Source organism: Nannobrachium achirus (assembly GCF_963921795.1).
Source record: "Nannobrachium achirus genome assembly, chromosome: 10".
In the NCBI taxonomy this organism is placed as follows: Eukaryota; Metazoa; Chordata; class Actinopteri; order Myctophiformes; family Myctophidae; genus Nannobrachium; species Nannobrachium achirus.
Window position 1 is genome coordinate 33,462,449 of NC_137819.1, and position 22,515 is coordinate 33,484,963.

At 40.3% G+C, this 22,515-nt stretch overlaps 1 protein-coding gene across 5 annotated transcripts in view; it reads left to right on the forward strand.

The window, feature by feature from the left end:
* Nucleotides 1-22,515, forward strand: part of fam91a1 (family with sequence similarity 91 member A1) — an 89,313-nt gene that overhangs the window by 42,837 nt on the left and 23,961 nt on the right. For 3 of the 5 annotated variants that reach the window (XM_080734916.1, XM_080734914.1, XM_080734918.1), the window contains 3 exons: nucleotides 1,510-1,622; nucleotides 3,458-3,544; nucleotides 13,949-14,078. In XM_080734916.1, coding sequence (XP_080591042.1) covers nucleotides 1,510-1,622; nucleotides 3,458-3,544; nucleotides 13,949-14,078 — 330 coding nt within the window. The remainder of the gene's footprint in view (nucleotides 1-1,509; nucleotides 1,623-3,457; nucleotides 3,545-13,948; nucleotides 14,079-22,515) is intronic. The other 2 variants (XM_080734917.1, XM_080734915.1) reach the window with 1 other exon arrangement.

A 22,515-nucleotide genomic window follows, 5' to 3' on the forward strand; every position in this document is an offset into this window, starting at 1 on the left:
CAGATTTCACCCCCCAAAAAAACTAGCACAGGAGGTGAGAGGCTATTGTTAATACAGGAAGTAGAGCCACTAACACTATGCCAGCCAGGGTTAAGACCTTCGTTGCCTGTGTGTTCACCCCAGGAGGACTGTGTGTTTGCACATAATGTCACGGAAGCATAGTCATGTTTTGTTTATTGTGTTGTTGTTGTTGTACTTATTCTGAATCAGTCACATTGCAGGTTACTGCGTAAAGCAGTGGGTGCACGATCCATCGTTTTCTAGTATTCTGTTGCAAGAGAGAGGACAGAGCTGTGGGAAAGAAATAGAAAGCATGTTAACAGATATATACTGTAGATAGATAGATAGATAGATAGATAGATACTGTAGATCAGGGGTCTTCAACAGGGGGCCTGGGACCCCTAGGGGGTCCTCAGAGTTACTACAGGGGGTCCTCCAAATCTTTGTGTGATAGAGATTTTTTTTTTGCCTTTTTTATATTAACCACTTGAACCCTAGCCACTTGAACCCTAGCGAGAACTTTTGCCAAAAATAGCAGATCTACAAGCTCACAGCGCCTCACGCGAGGCGTTGTGAGCTTGTAGATCGGCTATTTTCGGCACAGAGCTTTGGTGTAGAGGGGAAAAAGAGCAGACCAAGTACAGAGAAAGGTCAAGTTTATTAACTCATTCCCTGCCAGGCCCGATAGTCCCGAGATTATTCCAATGTCTTTCCCCGCCAGGCCCGATAGTCCCGAGAATTAAAAAAAAAAAAAAAAAAAAAAATTCAAAACATTTTTTTTTTCAAAGTTTTTTTTTGACCCCAAAAAATGGAGTAGGCATGATAGCAATCGCGAAATTGCATGTTTAACCCCCATAGCAACCCCATCTTTCAAGCATGGCAGCCATTTTGGCAGCCATCTTTGTTAAACATAGTGGCTGTTATCTCATGAATGCCTGAACGGATTTCCATTCGGATTTTTTTGTTTGAAAGCTGTGAGCAATGTGGACACACGTGGTGCATTATCTAGGCATGGGTGTGCATGATCCGTGCACACCCAATTACATGGAAGTCTATGGAGACGAATGGCAGGTGGGAGTACGGAGGTATGTTAAAATGGCGGTCAATGTGTTAAGTATTGACGGTTCAAGTGGATAAATATCTGAAAACACAAATTGACATGAATCCAAAATACACTGATGATCGTGCTGTGAAACAATTAAACATTGTTGAGACATTGTATCGTCTCAACAATATTTATCACCACATCGCACATCCGTATGTATATATACTCAGATAGATAGCGTGCGTGAAGCAGGTATAAACGTGATATTTTGAACGTTAGCATCATTAGAGGAGGAGGAGGAGTTGTACAATCTTATTGCAGCAGGTAATCTACAACCACATTATATTATTGTATCTTCTCTGTTTTGTCTTTATTTTATTTCAAGTACACACTGAAACCAAGTCAATTTTCCACATGGGTAGAGAAGAAGGTTCATGTTGTATTATTTGGGTTGTTGTGCTCAGCAGACACAGCCAGCGTGAGCAGCTTCAGCATCCCATCTGCACCCACCAAACGCATCGCATTCCTCTTCGATTCCACCCTCACCGCCTTCCTCATGATGGGAAACCTGTCTCCGGTGAGTGACCCCGGACATGGATGTACACATGGACACATGCACGCACACATACACACTCGCATATGTGGGCATATCGGTCGAATCGGTAGTTCTGGACAACCTGATCTCTTTACATGTACTGTACATACAGTATAAAAGAACAAGATGATGCGCACATCCTTTCCAAGTGCTGGTGCTGGGCTCAGGTCGACAACAGCTGAATGCTCCACAGTGTTTATTAAAACATAAAGTTTGACGACGTTTCGGCCATCAGCTGGCCTTCATCAGGTGATGAAGGCCAGCTGATGAAGGCCAGCTGATGGCCGAAACGTCGTCAAACTTTATGTTTTAATAAACACTGTGGAGCATTCAGCTGTTGTGCGGACCTCTATTCTTTTTAATCTCTGTACATACAGTATGCCATGGGTCTTCAACAGGGGGTCCGGGACCCCTAGGGGTTCCTCAGAGTTACTACAGACCCCCTGTAATTAACAACTTGAACCCTAGTGTCCATATTCTGAGAACTGTAGCCAAAAATAGCAAATCTACAAGCTCACAACGCGCTGCGAGGCGTTGTGAGCTTATAGATCGGCTATTTTCGTCAAAGTGACGGCTCAAGTGGTTATCTGAAAATTGACATGAATCCAAAACACACTGATGATTGTGCTATCAAATGATGAAACTATATCGAATCTATGATTAGGTTGTGGGGGTCCCTGCTTCATCTCTCTCTCAACTAAGGGGTCCTTGCCCTGAAAATGTTGAAGACCCCTGGTATACAGTATGCCTATATTTGGCCATATCGGTCGGATTGGCGGTTCTGAAAAAAGCCTATCCGACCGACCGACCGACGATGCTGGGCACGGCACTCCCCTGGGTCTTCACCCTTCAGTCGGACAGAGATTTAGCGAACTTTATTGTGGGATATTGTGAGGAGCATTTGTTTCTTAAAAGTTCATTTGTAGTAAGCCCACACACAGGAGGATAAGTGAGGACAGAGCGATCAATCAGTTTCAACTTGAGAACAATCCTCACTTAGTGTCATTTTGAAGGAACATCAATTACTTATTCCGTACATAGCAGGATCACTAGTAATGGATCATATCATTTGCTATTGCTCAGATTTCACGTTGCATTAAACACTGTATTTTCTCTCTAAAGTTATAGCTACTTTAATTAATTATTTTGTATTCATTTCCTTCCACAGTCCATGATAGATAATGGAAATATGCTTTGGAATTGAACTGTTTGGCACCCGTTCTCCCCTGTCCACCCATGCACAACAACAACAAACTGCAGGACGGTGTACTGTAAATAAAGATGAATCAAACCATTATTGAGTGTGTATTTCACAGGCTCAAAGGTTTTAACGAGGGTGCAATTTGTGAAAAAGAACAGAGGAATCGGGGGGGACTGGGTTATTCATGAAAATAAAGCCATGAATAAACTCTGTAATAGTTTATAGGACTGAAACTTGCAGAAACTAAAACTAAAAACTGCAGAATGAATGAATAAAATAATAAGAGTGCTAGACCCAAGATCCATTACACATATAAAAAGTAGCAATTTAAAAAAAAAGAAAAAAATCCCAAAAAGGTAGCACATCCAAAACTTGAAATCAATGGAGGACTCACATTTCCACTTTTTTTTTTATTGTCACACACCAATAAACGAACGCTTACAGCTACGCATTTCGCTATGAGCCTTCTTCAGAGCATCTGATTGCAGTCATCAGAGCATCTGATGAAAGGCACGAGACACAGTATCAGAATCACTTTGATGGCCAATAACAAAACAGCCAGGCGTTTGTTGTCCGGACGGAGTTACTGACTTTGTTGCGTCTCTTTGCCTTTCAGAACCTGAAGAGCCACGCAGTCACCATGTTTGAGGTGGGCAAGCTGTCAGACGAGACCCTGGACAGCTTTCTGGCCGAGCTAGAGAAGGTGAGACCCTGAGTAGCAAACCCCACATTAATCTGTCTGTCTGGCACAGGGCTGGACAATGTCATAGTCATAGATAATGTTTGAATGACAGTATCATTTCTGTCAGGTGGACACGTTGTATGTCCAAAAGGTTTTGCTTTTCAAGAAATGGACCAAAAAGAAGAATCTGTGTTGGAGTGGATTTATTAACTAGCTCTTGTTAATACTTTCCATTGATTACATATTTATAAAACCCACATACAGACTTAACCACTAGCTGCCATCCCTATTTTGTGCCTGTCATTATGGTTGGAAAAAAAGAAGCTAAAATAGCAGACATGTGGAAAAAGTTAGCATTTAGCATTTTAATATTATGTTCCTATTATGTTATCCACGTGTCTGATTTAACCAATCACAGACATTGTAAAAACATAAAGGTTGTGTGTTTAAGGAAATGCCTCCATTGAAATCGCCCCAAGAACATACCGTAGACATATTTAATAATTGATGTCTGGTCCATTAATATTGTCATTATCACCTAGCTGCAGACTAAAGCTTACAGGCATTTTAAATATCATGTCATGCCAGCTAAAGGTGGCAAAGCAATGTGTTTATTAGGATTATGTGCCGGGAGAAAATATGTGGCCATACACGATAAATACTCACACTGGGTATGTTTACAGCACCCAAGCAGATTTCATTTTAAATGTGATTTGAAAAGTAATTCAATATTGCAACCTCGTTCTTATGGCCATTGTAGTGGAAAGGAGTCTTCGTTGATTAAACACATTTCAACCTGGCTTCACCCCTGCTCAGATGCTCATGATGAGCTCCAACTGCCTTAACAGCTTATTATGGGTTGAGTATCTTGCTCAGGGACATTGCGACACATACTGTACAGTACATTACATTAGGCAGGCTGGAGGGTGACATTTTTTGCAGTACATAATGATGAAATCACATTAACTGCAAGTATTGATAATTTTCTTATGGATTGTTCTTGATTACCTTTTAGATTAATCGAATAATCAATCATTTAAAAAAAAAAGAACATTTGTAAAATAAATGATATATTAACAAAACAATTAACTTTAAACGTTGTCACACAATGATGTCATGCAAAATGGTGAAAATAGCAAATCTAGGCTTTCAGCGCTTCTAGAGATACTGTATAAGCTGAGGGATCGATGGACAGAGAAAGTTATCTATGGACTCATGCGATAAACATATTTAAACGATATTTTGATAGTCCATACCGTTCTTCCGTAACAGGGTTCCAAAGTTAGCGGGAGGAGCCCGTTTTGTAAGAAGTAGCCATAAATCACAAACGAAACATCCAGTCAACACCAAATTTTAACCACAAGTGGGAGGCGCTATACTGAACATATACCCAAAAGCATTTCCACTTCGACCCATAGGGGGCACCACAAACGCGCAAAACGTAACCGTTTCATGCCAAAACGTGTTTTTCAGGGGGAACGACCCTCTCAAAACGAAACACAAACGATCTCGGGAGCGACGGGACAACGTAATCGCCTTGCGGAACTTGTGGGAGGAGCCTATCTCTTAAAAACAAGAAACCATATTGCTAATGCTAACACATGCTAATGCTAACAAATGCTAATGCTAACAAAGATGCTAATGTTAACACATACAAGGTTGCACACACTTAGCGAGCTGCAGGCACACTTAAAATTTCTTCGAAATTTTCTTTTCTAGTTTGAAATCCGATCCGTGTCGTTTGCCTTGTGTCTCTATCGATTGAGTTTCATCTTAAAGGCCTAGTGAAATGAAAAATACGTTTTTCACACTTTTAGAGCTTATCCGTGGTTATCATATGGAAAAGAAACAATTTTTGTGTATTTTTATATCAAAAGTCCATAAAAGGATAAATTATTTCCTGTGAACAAAAACATGCTGCGTGATGACATAGACAGGTCGGTAGCACTTTACAATAAGGTGCCCTAATAAAGACTTATTAACTCATTGACTGCCAAGGCCCGAGTTTCCCGAGTTATTACAGTAGTCCCAGGCTGCCAGAGCCCGAGTTTCCCGAGTTGGAAGCCATTTTGAAAAAAAAAAAATATATATATATTTTTTTTTTCAAAAATTCTTTTTATAAAAAAATTTCTAAAAATGCCTCAAATGTATTAGGCATGATCGCAATTGTGAAATTGCATGTGTAGCCCCATAACAAACAAACACATCTTTCAAAATGTCAAAAATGGCTGTTTTGTCTGACGTTGAAGGCTTGTAACTCATGAATGCCTGAACGGATTTCCAAGCGGATTTTTTTGTTTGAAAGCTGTTAAAAAGTACTACACATATGATGCATATATGGTATGGAGCCAGAACAGTCTCATAATTCACAAATGCGTACCTCCAGTTTTGTAATTTTTGAAATTTTGTGTTTCCACATTTTGAACTCACATGCCCAGATTTGAAACTCACAAGGTCAGATTCTTGTGTATTTTGTATCTGTGATTTGTATCTGTGTTTTGTATTTGTGTTTTGTATCTGTGATTTGTATTTGTGATTTGTATTTGTGTTTTGTATTTGTGATTTGTATCTGTGATTTGTATCTGTGATTTGTATCTGTGATTTGTATTATTATTTGTTATTTGCATCTCTGATTTTTATCTGTGATTCAAATCCACAAAATACAAACACAAATCACAGATACAAATCACAGATACAAATCACAAATACAAAACACAAACACAAAACACAGATACAAATCACAGATACAAATCACAAATACAAAACACAAACACAAATCACAGATACAAATCACAGATACAAATCACAAATACAAAACACAGACACAAAACACAGATACAAAACACAAATACAAAACACAAACACAAAACACAAATACAAATCACAAATACACATCATATAAATCCACAGATCATGCACGTCTGCTGTGAGGTAATTTTTTCCGCCACTAGGGGGAGCTGTGCAGTGGATTTTTTTTTACAGTGGATCTGTTTTGCAGTGACTTTATGAGACTCAGTCTGACGGGTTGCCATGTCCGCTTATTATAAGCGACTTTATTATTACCATTATTATTATTACCCTTAATAGTAATTCTTCATCTCCAGAGGCGAGGCCGACCGAGGGGCCTCTGGAGTCGGGGTCTGACCACCCGGGGACCCCCTGGAGCCCTGGGGACCCCCCGGGGACCCCCTGCTATCTAGTCCCATGTATTTAAAAAATGTTCGGCTCTACAATGGTTTCAATGGGAGGGCCGACATTTTTTTGGGGAAATCCGGGACTTAACCCGCACGGACACCCTCCAGGGGGCCCAGGGACCCCCGCAAAATTATAGCGCCGCCTGGCGGCGCGCCGCCACTGCAGCGCACATAAACTTCCATAACTCGGGCTAGGAGCGACCGTTCGAGACGGGACCGGTACCCACACGTCCGGCTTGGGGCCCCGGAGCCGGCCGTGCCACTGCGCCGCCTGGCGGCCGACGCCAAACAGGAAGTGCCTCTATATCTCATGAACCGTTTGTCGTACAGACGCGTGGGTGGCGTCATATGACTTGATTAAGAGTCCTTGACCTTAATTGGTGCAACAGGAAGTGCCCTTCGCCAAACAGGAAGTGCCTCTATATCTCATGAACCGTTTGTCGTACAGACACGTGGGTTGCGTCATATGACTTGATTAGGAGTCCTTGACCTTAATTGGTGCAACAGGAAGTGCCCTTCGCCAAACAGGAAGTGCCTCTATATCTCATGAACCGTTTGTCGTACAGACGCGTGGGTGGCCTCATATTACTTGATTAGGAGTCCTTGACCTTAATTGGTGCAACAGGAAGTGCCCTTCGCCAAACAGGAAGTGCCTCTATATCTCATGAACCGTTTGTCGTACAGACGCGTGGGTGACCTCATATTACTTGATTAGGAGTCCTTGACCTTAATTGGTGCAACAGGAAGTGCCCTTCGCCAAACAGGAAGTGCCTCTGTATCTCATGAACCGTTTGTCGTACAGACGCGTGGGTGGCGTCATATCACATGATTAAGGGTCCTTGACCTTAATTGGTGCAACAGGAAGTGCCCTTCGCCAAACAGGAAGTGCCTCTATATCTCATGCACCTTTTGTCGTACAGACGCGTGGGTGGCGTCATATCACATGATTAAGAGTCCTTAACACCTTCAAAGCCGTCCGCACTTGCCCGTACTTGCCTCGACCACCAATTAGCCGATCGTCTATTCCCGTACTTTCCCGTAATTTATGAAATTAATCATAATTTTTTGAAAAATACAGTCGCAGGTCGTGCTCTGTCTCTTTAAAGGAGCTATAGTCAACTTTTTCATTGTAGGGCCGACACTTTGTTTACATCCTAGTCTATAGACTAGAATGTAAACAAAGTGTCGGTCTGACAATGGCCAAAATGATTATTTTATCATTATTTTACGCTTTTTGTGGTCATTTTTGAATAGAAACACATATATGAAGCTTATTTTCTTTAAATATATTTTCGAAACATAATTTTTATTTTAGCATCCGTTTTTCAAGAAAAAGTTGACTATAGCTCCTTTAAGAGACGTTGTGCAATCGGATCACGTCAGAAACGTGATGACGTCATCGGCTGGCTCTGCCACTGGCTCCACGAGCGGCCATTACGTTCCCCTTCACTGTGTGTGCTGCAGCCTGGCTTAGCCCATCCCCTCGTCTTTTTCGACCAGACGACAGGCGAAATCAAGGCTTCGGAATGAGTGGAATACATGGAATTAGATCGATGTGCGTGCGACAAGGACGTAATGTACTTTCGAACGCTGTTTTTTCTCGCGGATTACCCCATCTCGCTCCATGCAAATGAACGGCAGAAATACAGCCAGCAGCAGCTTCTAAGTAAGTGGCCGCCCAAACACGTAGTGTGTGCACGTCCTGCTGGCTTGCACTGAACGACCCGCGCGCGTTGTTTATCATTTGGTGTGTTTGTTTTTTAAAATATGTTTATAAATAAAACGCTGATTGCACGGCAGTACCGGGGTTCAGGGGGTTCTGCCGGGGCTTGGAAGGTGTTAAAGGAGTAGTTCACCCCCAAAATGAATTTTTTTTCTATTGATTACTCAGGCCATGGAGAGTAGAGTTCAATAATATTTTTTGTTTTTTGTCACATTCCTAAGACATAAATGTGATAACAATAAATTTACCCCCCTTTGATTCCGGATGGTGACCCGTTTCGAAACGGGTCACCATCTGGAATCAATGGGGGTAAATTTACTCGAATCAAAATGTTGTCTTAGGAATGTGACAAAAACCAAAAAATATTATTGAACTCATTTTGGGGGTGAACTACTCCTTTAACCTTAATTGGTGCTTCCTTCGGCAAACAGGAAGTGCCTCTATATCTCATGAACCGTTTGTCGTACAGACGCGGGGGTTGTGTCATAAGACTTGATTAAGAGTCCTTAACCTTAATTGGTGCTTCCTTCGTCAAACAGGAAGTGCCCTTTGCCAAACAGAAAGTACCTCTATACCTCATGAACCGTTTGTCGTACACGTGTGGGTGGTGTCATATGACTTGATTAAGAGTCCTTCAGCAATGATGACCGGGCCCTTGCAGCTCTACCCACGTCAAAAGGGGCAGCAGCCATCAGAAGAGGATGCAGGGCTAGTTAAACCAATTAAGCTGAAGGACTCTTAATCAAGTCATATGACACCACCCAAACGTGTATGACAAATGGTTCATGAGATATAGAGGTACTTCCTGTTTTGCAAAGGGCACTTCCTGTTGCACCAATTAACCTCTTGAGCCCCATTGCCCCCGCCGGCGGGGGCAAAAGGTGTTGACCTCTGAACAGCTGTCAATAAATGTCAATAAATCAATAGAGACCAAATCAAACTACAATTTCTTTGTTGATTATTGTTACAGTGCACCTACAGCATAGTAATCAGCTGCCATTGTACTTTCCATCCATACATTACTCCTATTACAGTATTATTACTACTTATTGTTACTCGTTTTTATCATTTTTCACCCTATACTTTAACATTACTAATATTACAGCACTACTCTCACTAAAACATCTGTAGAGTTTACATAGTTTGCAATATATTCATACAATTTTGCCTATCAATTGGTGACACCTTGGTGAACAATTTTTCTATTCAATATTTATGTTTTAAATGAGGTCTTGAGGCTCATTCACTATTCAGAAGGCAAAATTTCCATAGGCGGAGGCCTTTTTCAATCATCTTTTCCTTGGTAAATGATCACAGCAGGACAATTTGGTCAGAGAAATGTGATGTTTTACACTGCATTTGTGAATTTTCAGGGGTTAGCTGACATTTGGTGAGTCAAGAGTAGCCACAATCATGGTAGTCCACAACTGTTCCAATTTGGGCATACATTTTAGGCGGATTTTCCCCCTGGACCCCCCTGGGGCTTAAGAGGTTAAGGTCAAGGACTCCTAATCAAGTAATATGAGGCCACCCACGCGTCTGTACGACAAACGGTTCATGAGATATAGAGGCACTTCCTGTTTGGCGAAGGGCACTTCCTGTTGCACCAATTAAGGTCAAGGACTCCTAATCAAGTAATATAAGGCCACCCACGCGTCTGTACGACAAACGGTTCATGAGATATAGAGGCACTTCCTGTTTGGCGAAGGGCACTTCCTGTTGCACCAATTAAGGTCAAGGACTCCTAATCAAGTCATATGACGCAACCCACGTGTCTGTACGACAAACGGTTCATGAGATATAGAGGCACTTCCTGTTTGGCGAAGGGCACTTCCTGTTGCACCAATTAAGGTCAAGGACTCTTAATCAAGTCATATGACGCCACCCACGCGTCTGTACGACAAACGGTTCATGAGATATAGAGGCACTTCCTGTTTGGCGTCGGCCGCCAGGCGGCGCAGTGGCACGGCCGGCTCCGGGGCCCCGAGCCGGACGTGTGGGTACCGGTCCCGTCTCGAACGGTCGCTCCTAGCCCGAGTTATGGAAGTTTATGTGCGCTGCAGTGGCGGCGCGCCGCCAGGCGGCGCTATAATTTTGCGGGGGTCCCTGGGCCCCCTGGAGGGTGTCCGTGCGGGTTAAGTCCCGGATTTCCCCAAAAAAATGTCGGCCCTCCCATTGAAACCATTGTAGAGCCGAACATTTTTTAAATACATGGGACTAGATAGCAGGGGGTCCCCGGGGGGTCCCCAGGGCTCCAGGGGGTCCCCGGGTGGTCAGACCCCGACTCCAGAGGCCCCTCGGTCGGCCTCGCCTCTGGAGATGAAGAATTACTATTAATATTAATAATAATAATGGTAATAATAAAGTCGCTTATAATAAGCGGACATGGCAACCCGTCAGACTGAGTCTCATAAAGTCACTGCAAAACAGATCCACTGTAAAAAAAAATCCACTGCACAGCTCCCCCTAGTGGCGGAAAAAATTACCTCACAGCAGACGTGCATGATCTGTGGATTTATATGATGTGTATTTGTGATTTGTATTTGTGTTTTGTGTTTGTGTTTTGTATTTGTGTTTTGTATCTGTGTTTTGTGTCTGTGTTTTGTATTTGTGATTTGTATCTGTGATTTGTATCTGTGATTTGTGTTTGTGTTTTGTATTTGTGATTTGTATCTGTGTTTTGTATCTGTGATTTGTATCTGTGTTTTGTGTTTGTGTTTTGTATTTGTGATTTGTATCTGTGATTTGTATCTGTGATTTGTGTTTGTATTTTGTGGATTTGAATCACAGATAAAAATCAGAGATGCAAATAACAAATAATAATACAAATCACAGATACAAATCACAGATACAAATCACAAATACAAAACACAAATACAAATCACAAATACAAATCACAGATACAAAACACAAATACAAAACACAGATACAAATCACAGATACAAAATACACAAGAATCTGACCTTGTGAGTTTCAAATCTGGGCATGTGAGTTCAAAATGTGGAAACACAAAATTTCAAAAATTACAAAACTGGAGGTACGCATTTGTGAATTATGAGACTGTTCTGGCTCCATATATATGGTGCATGGGCGTGCACGATCCGTGCACTAAAAATTGATCCGTGCACTAGAAATCTAGGATAGTGGCAGTCTGGTACTTGGAGGCCATCTTGAAATGGCATTCAATGAGTTAACAGTTAATAAGATACTTAATAACTGTTTATTAACTCTTAGAAAAACTTTATTAAACCCTAATAAACACATTATAAACTGTATAATATGAATCTTATAAACAATGAATAAACTACTTATAAGATACTTATTAACCTTAATATATACTTAATACATCTTAATAAAAGATTAATAAGAACGTTGTAAAAATGTAATAAAACATTTTATACAATGCTTAATTAAACACAATATCAAGTCAATATTAAGTCATCTATAAACCTTATTATATATTTATACATGTTAATAAATGAATAATAAGAAAGTCAAAAAACCTTAATTAACACTTAAAAAAACTATATGAAAAGGTACCTTATTAACGGTTAATTAACAACTTATAAGTAACCAATAAACCTTATTATATTTTAATACAGGTTAATAAACAGTTTTATTTACTTCAACAAATCATTAACAGTTCTACTGCCAGATTTATTATTTATTTATTGGGGCTGGTGCCAGCAAAAAGCAGTTTACCTTTGCGATGTTATAGAAAAAGATCTATTCATTATTTTATAAAGATTTTTTTTATTGGACCTATTATATGTGTACTTTAGCCTAGCTGGCGGCAGTGGGCAGCCTTATGCAAAGAATAGATGTGAATTGGGCCGCTCCGCTTGCCGTCGTTCAGAGCATGAAAATGCATAATCTAGATCAGGTCAACAGAGAACAGCCAGGAAGTGAATTGGACATAATTGATGTTTACGCGTGGTGCTGGTGGATATTTAAAAGCAGCATTACGGGAGATGTTTTTACTGTACACAACCGTGCGACCCCTCATCAGCTTACAGTCATCAGACAAGGTAAAAGAACGAGCGTTCGTATTGGCAACGAGCTGGGTTGAACATTGGGGTGAACGGGACAGGAACGTCCGAAGCGGTAAAACAGTTAATAAGACATGTTCCCATTTTACAACAGGTACCCACAAAATGCCTAATTAACGTGTTAATGGATGCCTATGGCATTTTACTTATGTTTTAGTGAGGAATAGCTTCAGTTAAAAAGTGAGATTTTGTTCGTCCAGACGCTGGAATTTCAACTTCTCTGGGAGGTGTGAATGTCATTCTCTGTGGGGGGTATTTATATGCAAATATCGTGGCCAATGGCATTGTAATACTAAACAATAGGATTTAATGGTGATGTTAATGTGAAAAAAGAACAGGAAAACTAATTATACCATTTTTTTAAAAATGATTTAAAAAACGTTGCCAAAAAGCTACGCTGGGCCTTGCAGGGTTAAGATGGTTTATTAACCTGTATTAAAATATAATAAGGTTTATTGGTTACTTATAAGTTGTTAATTAACTGTTAAGAAGGTACCTTTTCATTTAAGTGTTAATTAAGGTTTTTTTTACTTTATTATTATTCATTTATTAACATGTATAAACATATAATAAGGTTTATTTGACTTAATATTGACTTGATATTAATGTTTAATTAAGCATTGTATAAAATGTTTTATTACGTTTTTAAAACGTTCTTATTAATCTTTTATTAAGATGTATTAAGTATATATTAAGGTTAATAAGTATCTTATAAGTAGTTTATTAATTGTTTATAAGATTCATATTATACAGTTTATAATGTGTTTATTAGGGTTTAATAATGTTTTTATTAGAGTTAATAAACAGTTATTAAGTATCTTATTAACTGATAATAAGTCATTATTAGGGCACCTTATTGTAAAGTACTACCGACAGGTCTTCTTGAATATAAATGAACCTTGATTACTGTACATTCACCTGTTTGATTCCCATTGCTGCACGTTCCTCCAAACGCTGTTTTGAATGTCATTCAAGATGACGTCCAGACTGTGTATTAGTAATTGTAAACTCAATCAGCACACTAAAATATGTATCTGAAAACATTATAGGTTAGAATAATAAGCAACATAGTAAACAACATTCTGCACTATTGGCCCACTGATCATCTCTCTCTGCCTGCCGTCTACAGGCTAATGAAGCTACACAAACAAAAACATTACGCATCACGTGACCGTCCCATCGCCTGAAGGGCTGGTCTCTTCTGATTGGTTCAGAAACACACTGGCTTGCATTTCACACTTGCGATATTTCAAAATAAACTGCAAAAAAAAAAAGCCATTTCAGTTCGACTTTAAAAGAGATTTTTAAGAAAACCTGTTTCAAGTCACCTCTTGAGACTGAAGTGTTGTTTATCTGCAACACTCCAGTCTCGAGGGTTGACTTGAAAATCATCCTCAGCCACACTCCAACTTCCCCCCCCCTCTCAACCTCTCTCCTCCTGGTCGTCTGTGGTCCTCAGGTGGAGAGCACGGCAGAGGGCGAGGCACAGCGCTACTTTGACCACGCTCTGACCCTGAAAAACACCATCCTCTTCCTGCGCTACAACAAAGAGCTCACCCATGACCAAGGGCCAGACATCCCCAATATAGGTACCGTACAGCTGCATGCAACACGTACTGCACAATATAGGTACCGTACAGCTGCATGCAACACGTACTGCACCCAGTGGGGTAAAGTAACTAAGTACATTTACTTCAAGTACTGTACTTAACCCATTTAGGCCTAGGATTATTGACTGCTTTAGCTATTGAAAAATAGCAGATATACAAGCTCACAGCGCGGCACCGAGTGCCGCGCTGCGAGCTTGTAGATCTGCTATTTATGAAAAATCGTGATTTTTCTTTGCAAGTCTTTGAATATATCTATTTAAAAGCGAACATTTGTAACTCAAATATTTGCTTCTGGGTGGTCCCTGGAACAACATATTTTGAGATGGGGGTCCGTGGCCAAATACCTGTAATTTTGGGGGTCCTTCACATGAAAAGGTTTGAGAACCACATGATTTAGAAGAGGGATTTAGAAGTCGGGTCAAAGATCGGGTCAAAGATATTCAAAGACTTGCACACATTTTCACGATTTAAAAATAATAGCAGATCTACAAGCTTGCAGCGCGGCACTCGGTGCCGCGCTGTGAGCTTGTATATCTGCTATTTTTCTAAAGTTAAAGCATAAAATAATGGTTAAAGTGGTTAAAATCTAACGCGACTCGGGCGCGTTCCAGGTATTTGAGAGTTAAACACAATGTTGAGGTACTGTACTTGTAGTACTTTACTTGAGTATTTCCAATTTATTTAATTTTTTGTCTTCCCCACGACATCTCAGATCCAAATATTGTACTTTTACTCCGCTACATTTATTTGAAAACTTTAGTTGCTAGTTACTTTTCAGATATACATTATAATATCATAAAACATACATAAACCACGTTAGCCCTATTTTATACCTTGGCTATTTTTGCTTTTGGTACTTTGAATTCTGAATTCAAAGTACCAATGTTGAATTCTGGAATTTACTTGTAACTGAGTATTTCTACATTGCAGTATTGATACTTTTACTTAAGTAAAACATGTACTTTTACTTAAGTAAAACATGTATGTTTTCCAACACTGACTGCACCACACTACTACAATGATGTTGTTCAGTGGCCAACACGATAAGATTGTGGTTGTACTGTTCAGCTCCCGGGTGTGTCTGTCTGTCTGTGTGCAGGATGTTGCTGAAAATGAGCATCTGTGCTCAGACAGCAACTATCCATGGATGAATAAAAAAACAAAACAATAATTGACTCTACTAAATGGACTTAACTCAACTCCCTGTCACAAGACACAGCTGCGTTCTCTCACTCTTTCCTTGTTGGTCTTTTTTGTTGTTGTAAATAAATGTATTCTTTTCATCTGACCCGGCATCATGTACCACCTTATGGTGCATCCTTTGAGCCAGCCATAACAGGGAATTAGGGAACCGTGTGCAGGCTTGTGTGTAGACCCAGCTCGCGTCATCCTCACACAGGTGGCCTCGATGAGTCATCAATGGACGACATAGAGCACAAAGGCGCTCGCGCACGCACACACAAGCAAAACAGTAACTGGAAGTCTAATGACACCCACTCCATTAAAAGGACAGATGTGTGCACGTGACAGAGCATCTGCCACAACGTTGTCACACTCGCTTTTGTGACGATGTCTGCATTGATGGGTCCAATGCATCCATTGATTCATATTATTATACCTCCCAGTTTTATCGTCGGTTGTAAGACGAAGTATAAAGGTCAGATTATGCTTTGCACAGTGCGTGTCAAATGAAGCATTGCACTGCGTGTCTCATCTACATGCAAATGCAAACAAGTTAATGTACATAGTCTTGTGCTTCGCCGACATAACAGAGCTTAGTTTGTCTAATTCCCAACCAATCAGAGCATGTGACATTTTCTGAAATATTTTTGACACCACTTTCGCCGTGCATCGCCTCGTCGACACTTGCCGCACAAAGCATAAATTGACCATTAGGCACACAAGCATGGTTTGATCTGTTCTTTTAGAGAAAACAAAAGTTTCCGTTTCTAGCTTAACTTTTCAAGTGAAAACTGAAGAACCAGGACCGTTGAAAATGGGGAGTGTTAGGAGAAGCATAGGCCTATAGCTAAGGCTTGTCACTAAAAACTACCGTATGAGCCTAGACAGACTCATCAGCAAGCATAGCGTCACCCTCCACTCTCCCAGACAGGTGGTAACCACCTCAATTCCTTAACTCCTCCAGGAGAATCAACTGTTCAAGTTGCACTTTAGGCTTAACTTTTTGAGATGTGCACCACCTGTTAAACAGGATTTCTTGTTTTCTTGTTTCCTGATGTCTGCTCCTCAGTCCTCACATTTTAAAGCAACCCTGCAAAACGACACATTCTCACTCATTACATCCTAATATGATGGGGAAAATACTGCGTCAAATGTTTGAAGCACCAGGCTCTCCTGTCGTTTTGCTTTTCAACGTTCCCCTTGTTGTCCTGCCTCACATGAATGCGTGAAACTTTTAATAGTTCGAGGCCCCATTAAAAACATTTGATTGCCTTTAAATAAAAGCAAGTCTCACCTACATGTTACTGATTATAGAAAGTGTAATGCATTATTTCCTGCATAATGAATTAATGAAACAGAATGGAGGAAATGGAATCGCACATCCCAACCTTGGTTTTCTAAGCTCTGAGTTTTGATTGCTTTTATATAAAACCATATTTGATATACTGTACATGACTATCACCTACATGTTATTGATTATAGAGAATTGTATATGATTGTAATCAGGTCTTTATTTCCTGCGCCATGAATTAATGAAATTGAACAGAGCGAATGGCATGGCATGATGCACTGCAAATCATATGGACTATCATCTTATATGAACACAAATGACACAAGGAATTGACTCTCTCACTTCTGCTGATTATAGGAAAAATAGAAGGACTGAGATCCGTGGATGATTAGGTCAGAAGGAGACCTCTGAATGTCATTGTGCGCACAGTGCTCCCGACTCCAGTGTCCAGACATGTCCATTGCAGGCACGCACGCTACCAAACAATGTTGGCATAGCGGGTGGTTTTCATGATGAATCATGACCATAAACCTTTGATTATTTTTTTCCCCCTTATTAATAATTAATTATATGATACACTATAAGCTACTACATTTAATAAATACACTTTGTTTAGCATTTTTCTTTTTTTTTCTTAGGGCCTAAGTGGCTATAAATGTATATTCCTGTATACAGTATGTAAAGAACTAGCACAATGAGAATTAGCAGTGTCATTTTCATATCCAATTTCTTCATTTTATCTTCATGCACCAACTGCAAACTTCTGCATTTCAAGCTTCCCTACCTCTTATCTTTCTCGCCATTTTATCTTGAACTGGAGTTCAAGTTCTCATAAGCATAAATAAACTGTTCAGTGTTCACAATGACCTGCAACTTTACAAGCTCTGTCTTGCTGCCAAGCAACTAAACACACTTGTTTAAAGGCCCACGAAACCCTAGGCTGATTTTGTAGTTAAATATTGTCGGAGAGAAACCTTCTATCCCAAATATTTGATCTTTTTGTTATCTTTTGTCGCTTGTACTTGTAGATCTGCTATATTTCTACAGAAACAGAATTAGCAGCACAGCACTCGAAAATGCTATTGTAGCTTTTAAATGATGGAGAAAATGTAATTACCTTTCATCTACCGTTCAACGTATTGTCATATCTTTTGTTACCTTTTTATTGTACTTGCATGAGCATGTTCCTTATTCAGGCAATTTCAAGTGAAAAAGATTGATGTTTGACTTCAAGTTACAGGACTGAATAATAAATCTACTGTAGCTACACAGATGTAAATAGGTAATTGGTATTTTAACCAACAAATGAATAATGTTGCATTTGCTCCACCTTCATTTCATTTAATTCATAAAGTTACATAATACTGCATGCTTGAGCTCTAATTTGGAGTCAATTTAAACTTTTAATTGCAATCCAGCAATCCTTACATGTTCCTTAATCAGTGTGAAACTGTAATACTTGAACAGCTGCGCCGCCTTCTGCTTCACAGTAAGAATAGTAATGAAATGTAACAAAAAGGTGTTTTGTTCTCACTAATGTCTCGCCAGCCGCCTGGCCCAGAATGCATTGCGTTTGAATACCTGGAGGCAGCACAAGGTGAGGAGAGGCAGGCAATGGTCTAAAAATCATACATGGGCAACTGGCGGCCCGGGGGCCACATGCGGCCCCCACCTTCACTTAATGCGGCCCGCAGGTTAATATCAGAATACTGATAAATTATTGGTTTCAGCTGTTACAATTCCAAACATGCAAACATGACCGTTTTAATTACTTCAGTCTATCTTAGTAGCTTAATGACTAGTATAGTAGTACTAAAATGTTAGTCTTTTTTCATATCCAACATATTTGTATTTATGTTAATAAAGTTAACATGAGTATAACTAAATGCATTTGAAATTAAATACAATTGTACACTTCAGGATTCCAATTAAAAAACAACAAAACTAATTCATGTTTCCAATTCAAAAGAAGCAACAATAGCAGATCTACAAGCTCAAAACGCGCCGCACTGCGACGCGTTTTGAGCTTGTAGATCTTCTATTTTTGCTTCTTTTGTATGAGATACTAGAAAGACAAAGTAGAACATAGCAATATGCAATGTGGCCCTCTGAAGTGAAGGTAGAAATATAGTGGCCCTCTCTCTCCATCATAATAGTTGCCCACACCTGGTCTGAATCACGACCCCACATTATGTGGGAAATTCTTTGGCGACCTGAGATGTAGTGGAGTAAAAGTACAAGTATTGGAAATTGGAAATGCTCAAGTAAAGTACAAATACCTAAAAAAATAACTTAAGTAAATTTACTTTCCGCCACTGGGTACGCTCTAAATTTGCCTGTAAAGGAACAGGCCCTGTGTCAAAGAATTCTCAGAAACAATGCTCATACTGACAGGCCAACTAAAAGTCAAACTCTTTTTTTAAAATGATAAATTAGTTTATTATAATCACTGCAAGGGTCAGTAACTGTTTTCAAAGTCACTTACTTGACTTCTGCTGTGACTAATGCTTGCTTTGTAGTGTGTGCACATTTAAGATTATAGTCTAGGTAATCTTATTAGAAGATCCTGTGCTGTGTGATGCATTTCCAAATCATTTAAGATTGTAAAACTCTTTTACAATGGTGTGACGTGGGCTCTAGTCTTTTTTCCTTTTCACTGAAGCTGGTATAGCAGGCGAGATTTACAGACCTTGAGTCATGATGATGGGTGCTGCGAATATTTTCCCAAAGAAATCTATATTAAATTCTTCTCTTTTTTTTTTGTACATATGCCAATTAATAACCTCTGAATGTGCTGTCCACACGATGACCCAGATGGATACGGGCGAGGCGGCGTTCTTGGCACTCGGCAGACATTGTGAGAAAGAATGCATGACTGTATTCTTTGTGTTGGGAGGTAGACCAGGCCAGTTCTGCCACGTCGTGCCCCTCTCTACCGACTGTTAACCCCTTCACTCAACCCTGAGAACATTAGAGCAAGGGTCTTCAACAGGGCGTCCTGGACCCCTAGGGGGTCCTCAGAGTTACTACAGGGGGTCCTCCAAATCTTCCAATCCTTTTTATATTAACAACTTGAACCCTAGCGTCCATATTCTGAGAACTGTAGCCAAAAATAGCAGAACTACAACCTCACAACGCCTCGCAGTGCGAGGCTTTGTGAGCTTGTAGATCGGCTATTTTCGGCAAAGAGGGGAAAAGAGCAAAAGGTAAGTTTATTAGGTAATAGACGGCTTAAGTGGTTAAATATCTGAAAACACAAATTGACATGAATCCAAAATACACTGATGATTGTGCTGTGACTGTCAAACGATATTGAAACTATATGGAATCTATGAAAAGGTTGTGGGGGTCCCTGCTTCATCTCTCTCTCAACTATGGGGTCCTTGGCCTGAAAACCTTGAAGACCCCTGCGTTAGAGAATCAGTGGTGGACAGTACTATGCTTTAGTACTGTATTAAGTGCTAGCCTGGCATTCGCCAGATTGATAATGAGGATTCACTCACACGTTCCCCCCCTGGAACATGTGAGTGAATCCACATTATCAGTCTGGCTAATGCCAGGCTAATGAAGCACTCCCAGCACTGGAGACGGTAGTGAAGAATAATCAAAGCGATGATGAAGTGTTGAGCAAGACCTGTCACTAATGCAAAATAAGGACCTGACAAGCACTACATTAAAATGGACTAGATCAGGGGTCTTCAACGTTTCCAGGCCAAGGACCCTTTAGTTGAGCAAGATGAAGCAGGGACCCCCACAACCTTTTCATAGATTCCATAGTTTCACCGTTTGACAGCAAACAATGACACTATGGAAACTATGGAAACATCAGTGTATTTTGGATTCATGTCAATTTGTGTTTTCAGTCTCTATTTAATTTAAGGATATAAAAAGAAGAAAAAATATTTTGGAGGACCCCCTGTAGTAACTATATCACAGACCCCCTGTCGAAGACCCTTGGACTAGATTAACTAGATTAACATAAATAACCTAATGAAACATAAATACAAAATAAAAATAGACGATAGAAACATAACATTTTATAATATTACTAGTACTACTAGTAAAACTGTTGGTCGATCCTCCGACCAATATGGCACTGTTCAGAATCAGACAAATAACTGGACAATCAGTCAGAGATATCAGAGAGGTTATATGTGAAAACAAGAATCGACACACAGTCAATTTAAAATCTGGTGGATTGGTGTGTTGAAGTTAGTGTTGGTGTTCTTTCTCATGTAGGATATTTCATAATATTCTAACTTACTGTAGGCTATATGTCTAGGGATGGCCAAATGGAGATTTTTTCTGCGCCTCGCTCCACTCTAGCGTGATAGCGTCGCCCCCTTCTCACACACGTGTTAACATTAATAACAAGCCAACAACAACAAGAGCATGCATGAAGCCATCAGAATGGTCGCCGATGAAGAAAAGAAAAGATAGCGCGCTGTCACATTATGTGACACCAATGTCTGAGTAACATCACCCAATGCAAGTTAACTATGCGATGCAGTCACACATTTCTTTACCAAACCAATGTCGGTGTAACATTCATGCATGCGGTTGCTGTCCTCCACACGCTGACTCGACACACAACTCAACGCAAGGAAACAAACAGCGAAAATTGGATTTTACAAAACGGACCCCGTCAGCGTCGATCCCGTTTTAAAGAGGAAAAAGGAGCTTAAAACCAACTTGCTAGGGTTACGTTGTCGTGGTGTTGATGATGACAAGTTTATATAGGATCTGCAAGCTCACTAGTCGCGCCCGCATAGAGTTGTCTGAGCCTGACCGTCAGCTTTCGGTTGATGAGTGTGGAACGTTATATCAGACACACTGCAGTGCAATTATTTACTATAAAATCTACTATTACATTTGCGTGTACAGTAGTCTACACCTTGGGACTTGGGAGTTAATCTGTTTGTTATATAGGGCTCTTGAGTCGCGCTGCAGTGTTTGCTGTTGCAGCCGCGATGTGTTACATTACAGACGTGATGTGATTATGTCAATCCTACTGTACTGCAAAAACACTTGAAAACATTCGTATCATAGCCTATTCTTCTTCTTCCTCATTGTATTGTTGTATTGAATGAAAATAGGGAGCTTTATTATGAGGAAAAAACTGGTGTGTTTTCCCTTTTAAAATTGGGTAAATCGCGCATTTTTAAACACATTTCCTTAACGGTTATCACTTATGTAACCGATAAACTTTTGCTCCCGACCCCCCCCCCCCCGGTCGCCGTCATCGAAGCTTCGAAGTTCGCTCGATTTCGTCGAACGAGCTTCGATTGCAAAAAATTCAATCGAAGGTCAGCCCTAGGGAGAAACAAGAATACAAATGTTTTCTAAAAGAAATGTGTTTTTGCAAAGAAACGGATTGAAATGATAAGTCTGTAATGTGATGCGCTGGTCGCCAGGCACGTGCGCACATACAGCAAAAGGGGCTTGAGCCCTTAACTTTTATCCGTATGAAAAGGCCCTTTTAGAAATGTCAGCCCATGCCTCTCTAAAATTCTGTGCACTCCCTGGACCCTAGCTGTTTCCTAACAAAACAGCAGCAACAGCAAGACGCATACGTAGCCGCATGTAGCAATAACTTCCAATCGTATGACTTTTGGAATCGTTGAATCGGCTAAACGTGATGTCCATTTCATTCATTTACTTCTCTCACGCCCGTGTTTTGTGTGTGCTGATGCAGCGATCATTGAATTTGCGACTCTGAGCTTTGTTATTTTCGCATAGCCTACTATGTAACCAAGACGACTTTAGCGTTCCTCACGTCATCAATGTAACATTAGAAAGTTGTGTTTTAAGCTCTTCTTAAACAGGATTCAATGTGACGACGCGGGTCTGTTTTGTAAAATCCAATCGACGAGGGAGCATGTTTCCTGATGAACAAGTCAGCGTGTACAGCCAAATCAAGCACGGTGGTCACACAGAAATGTG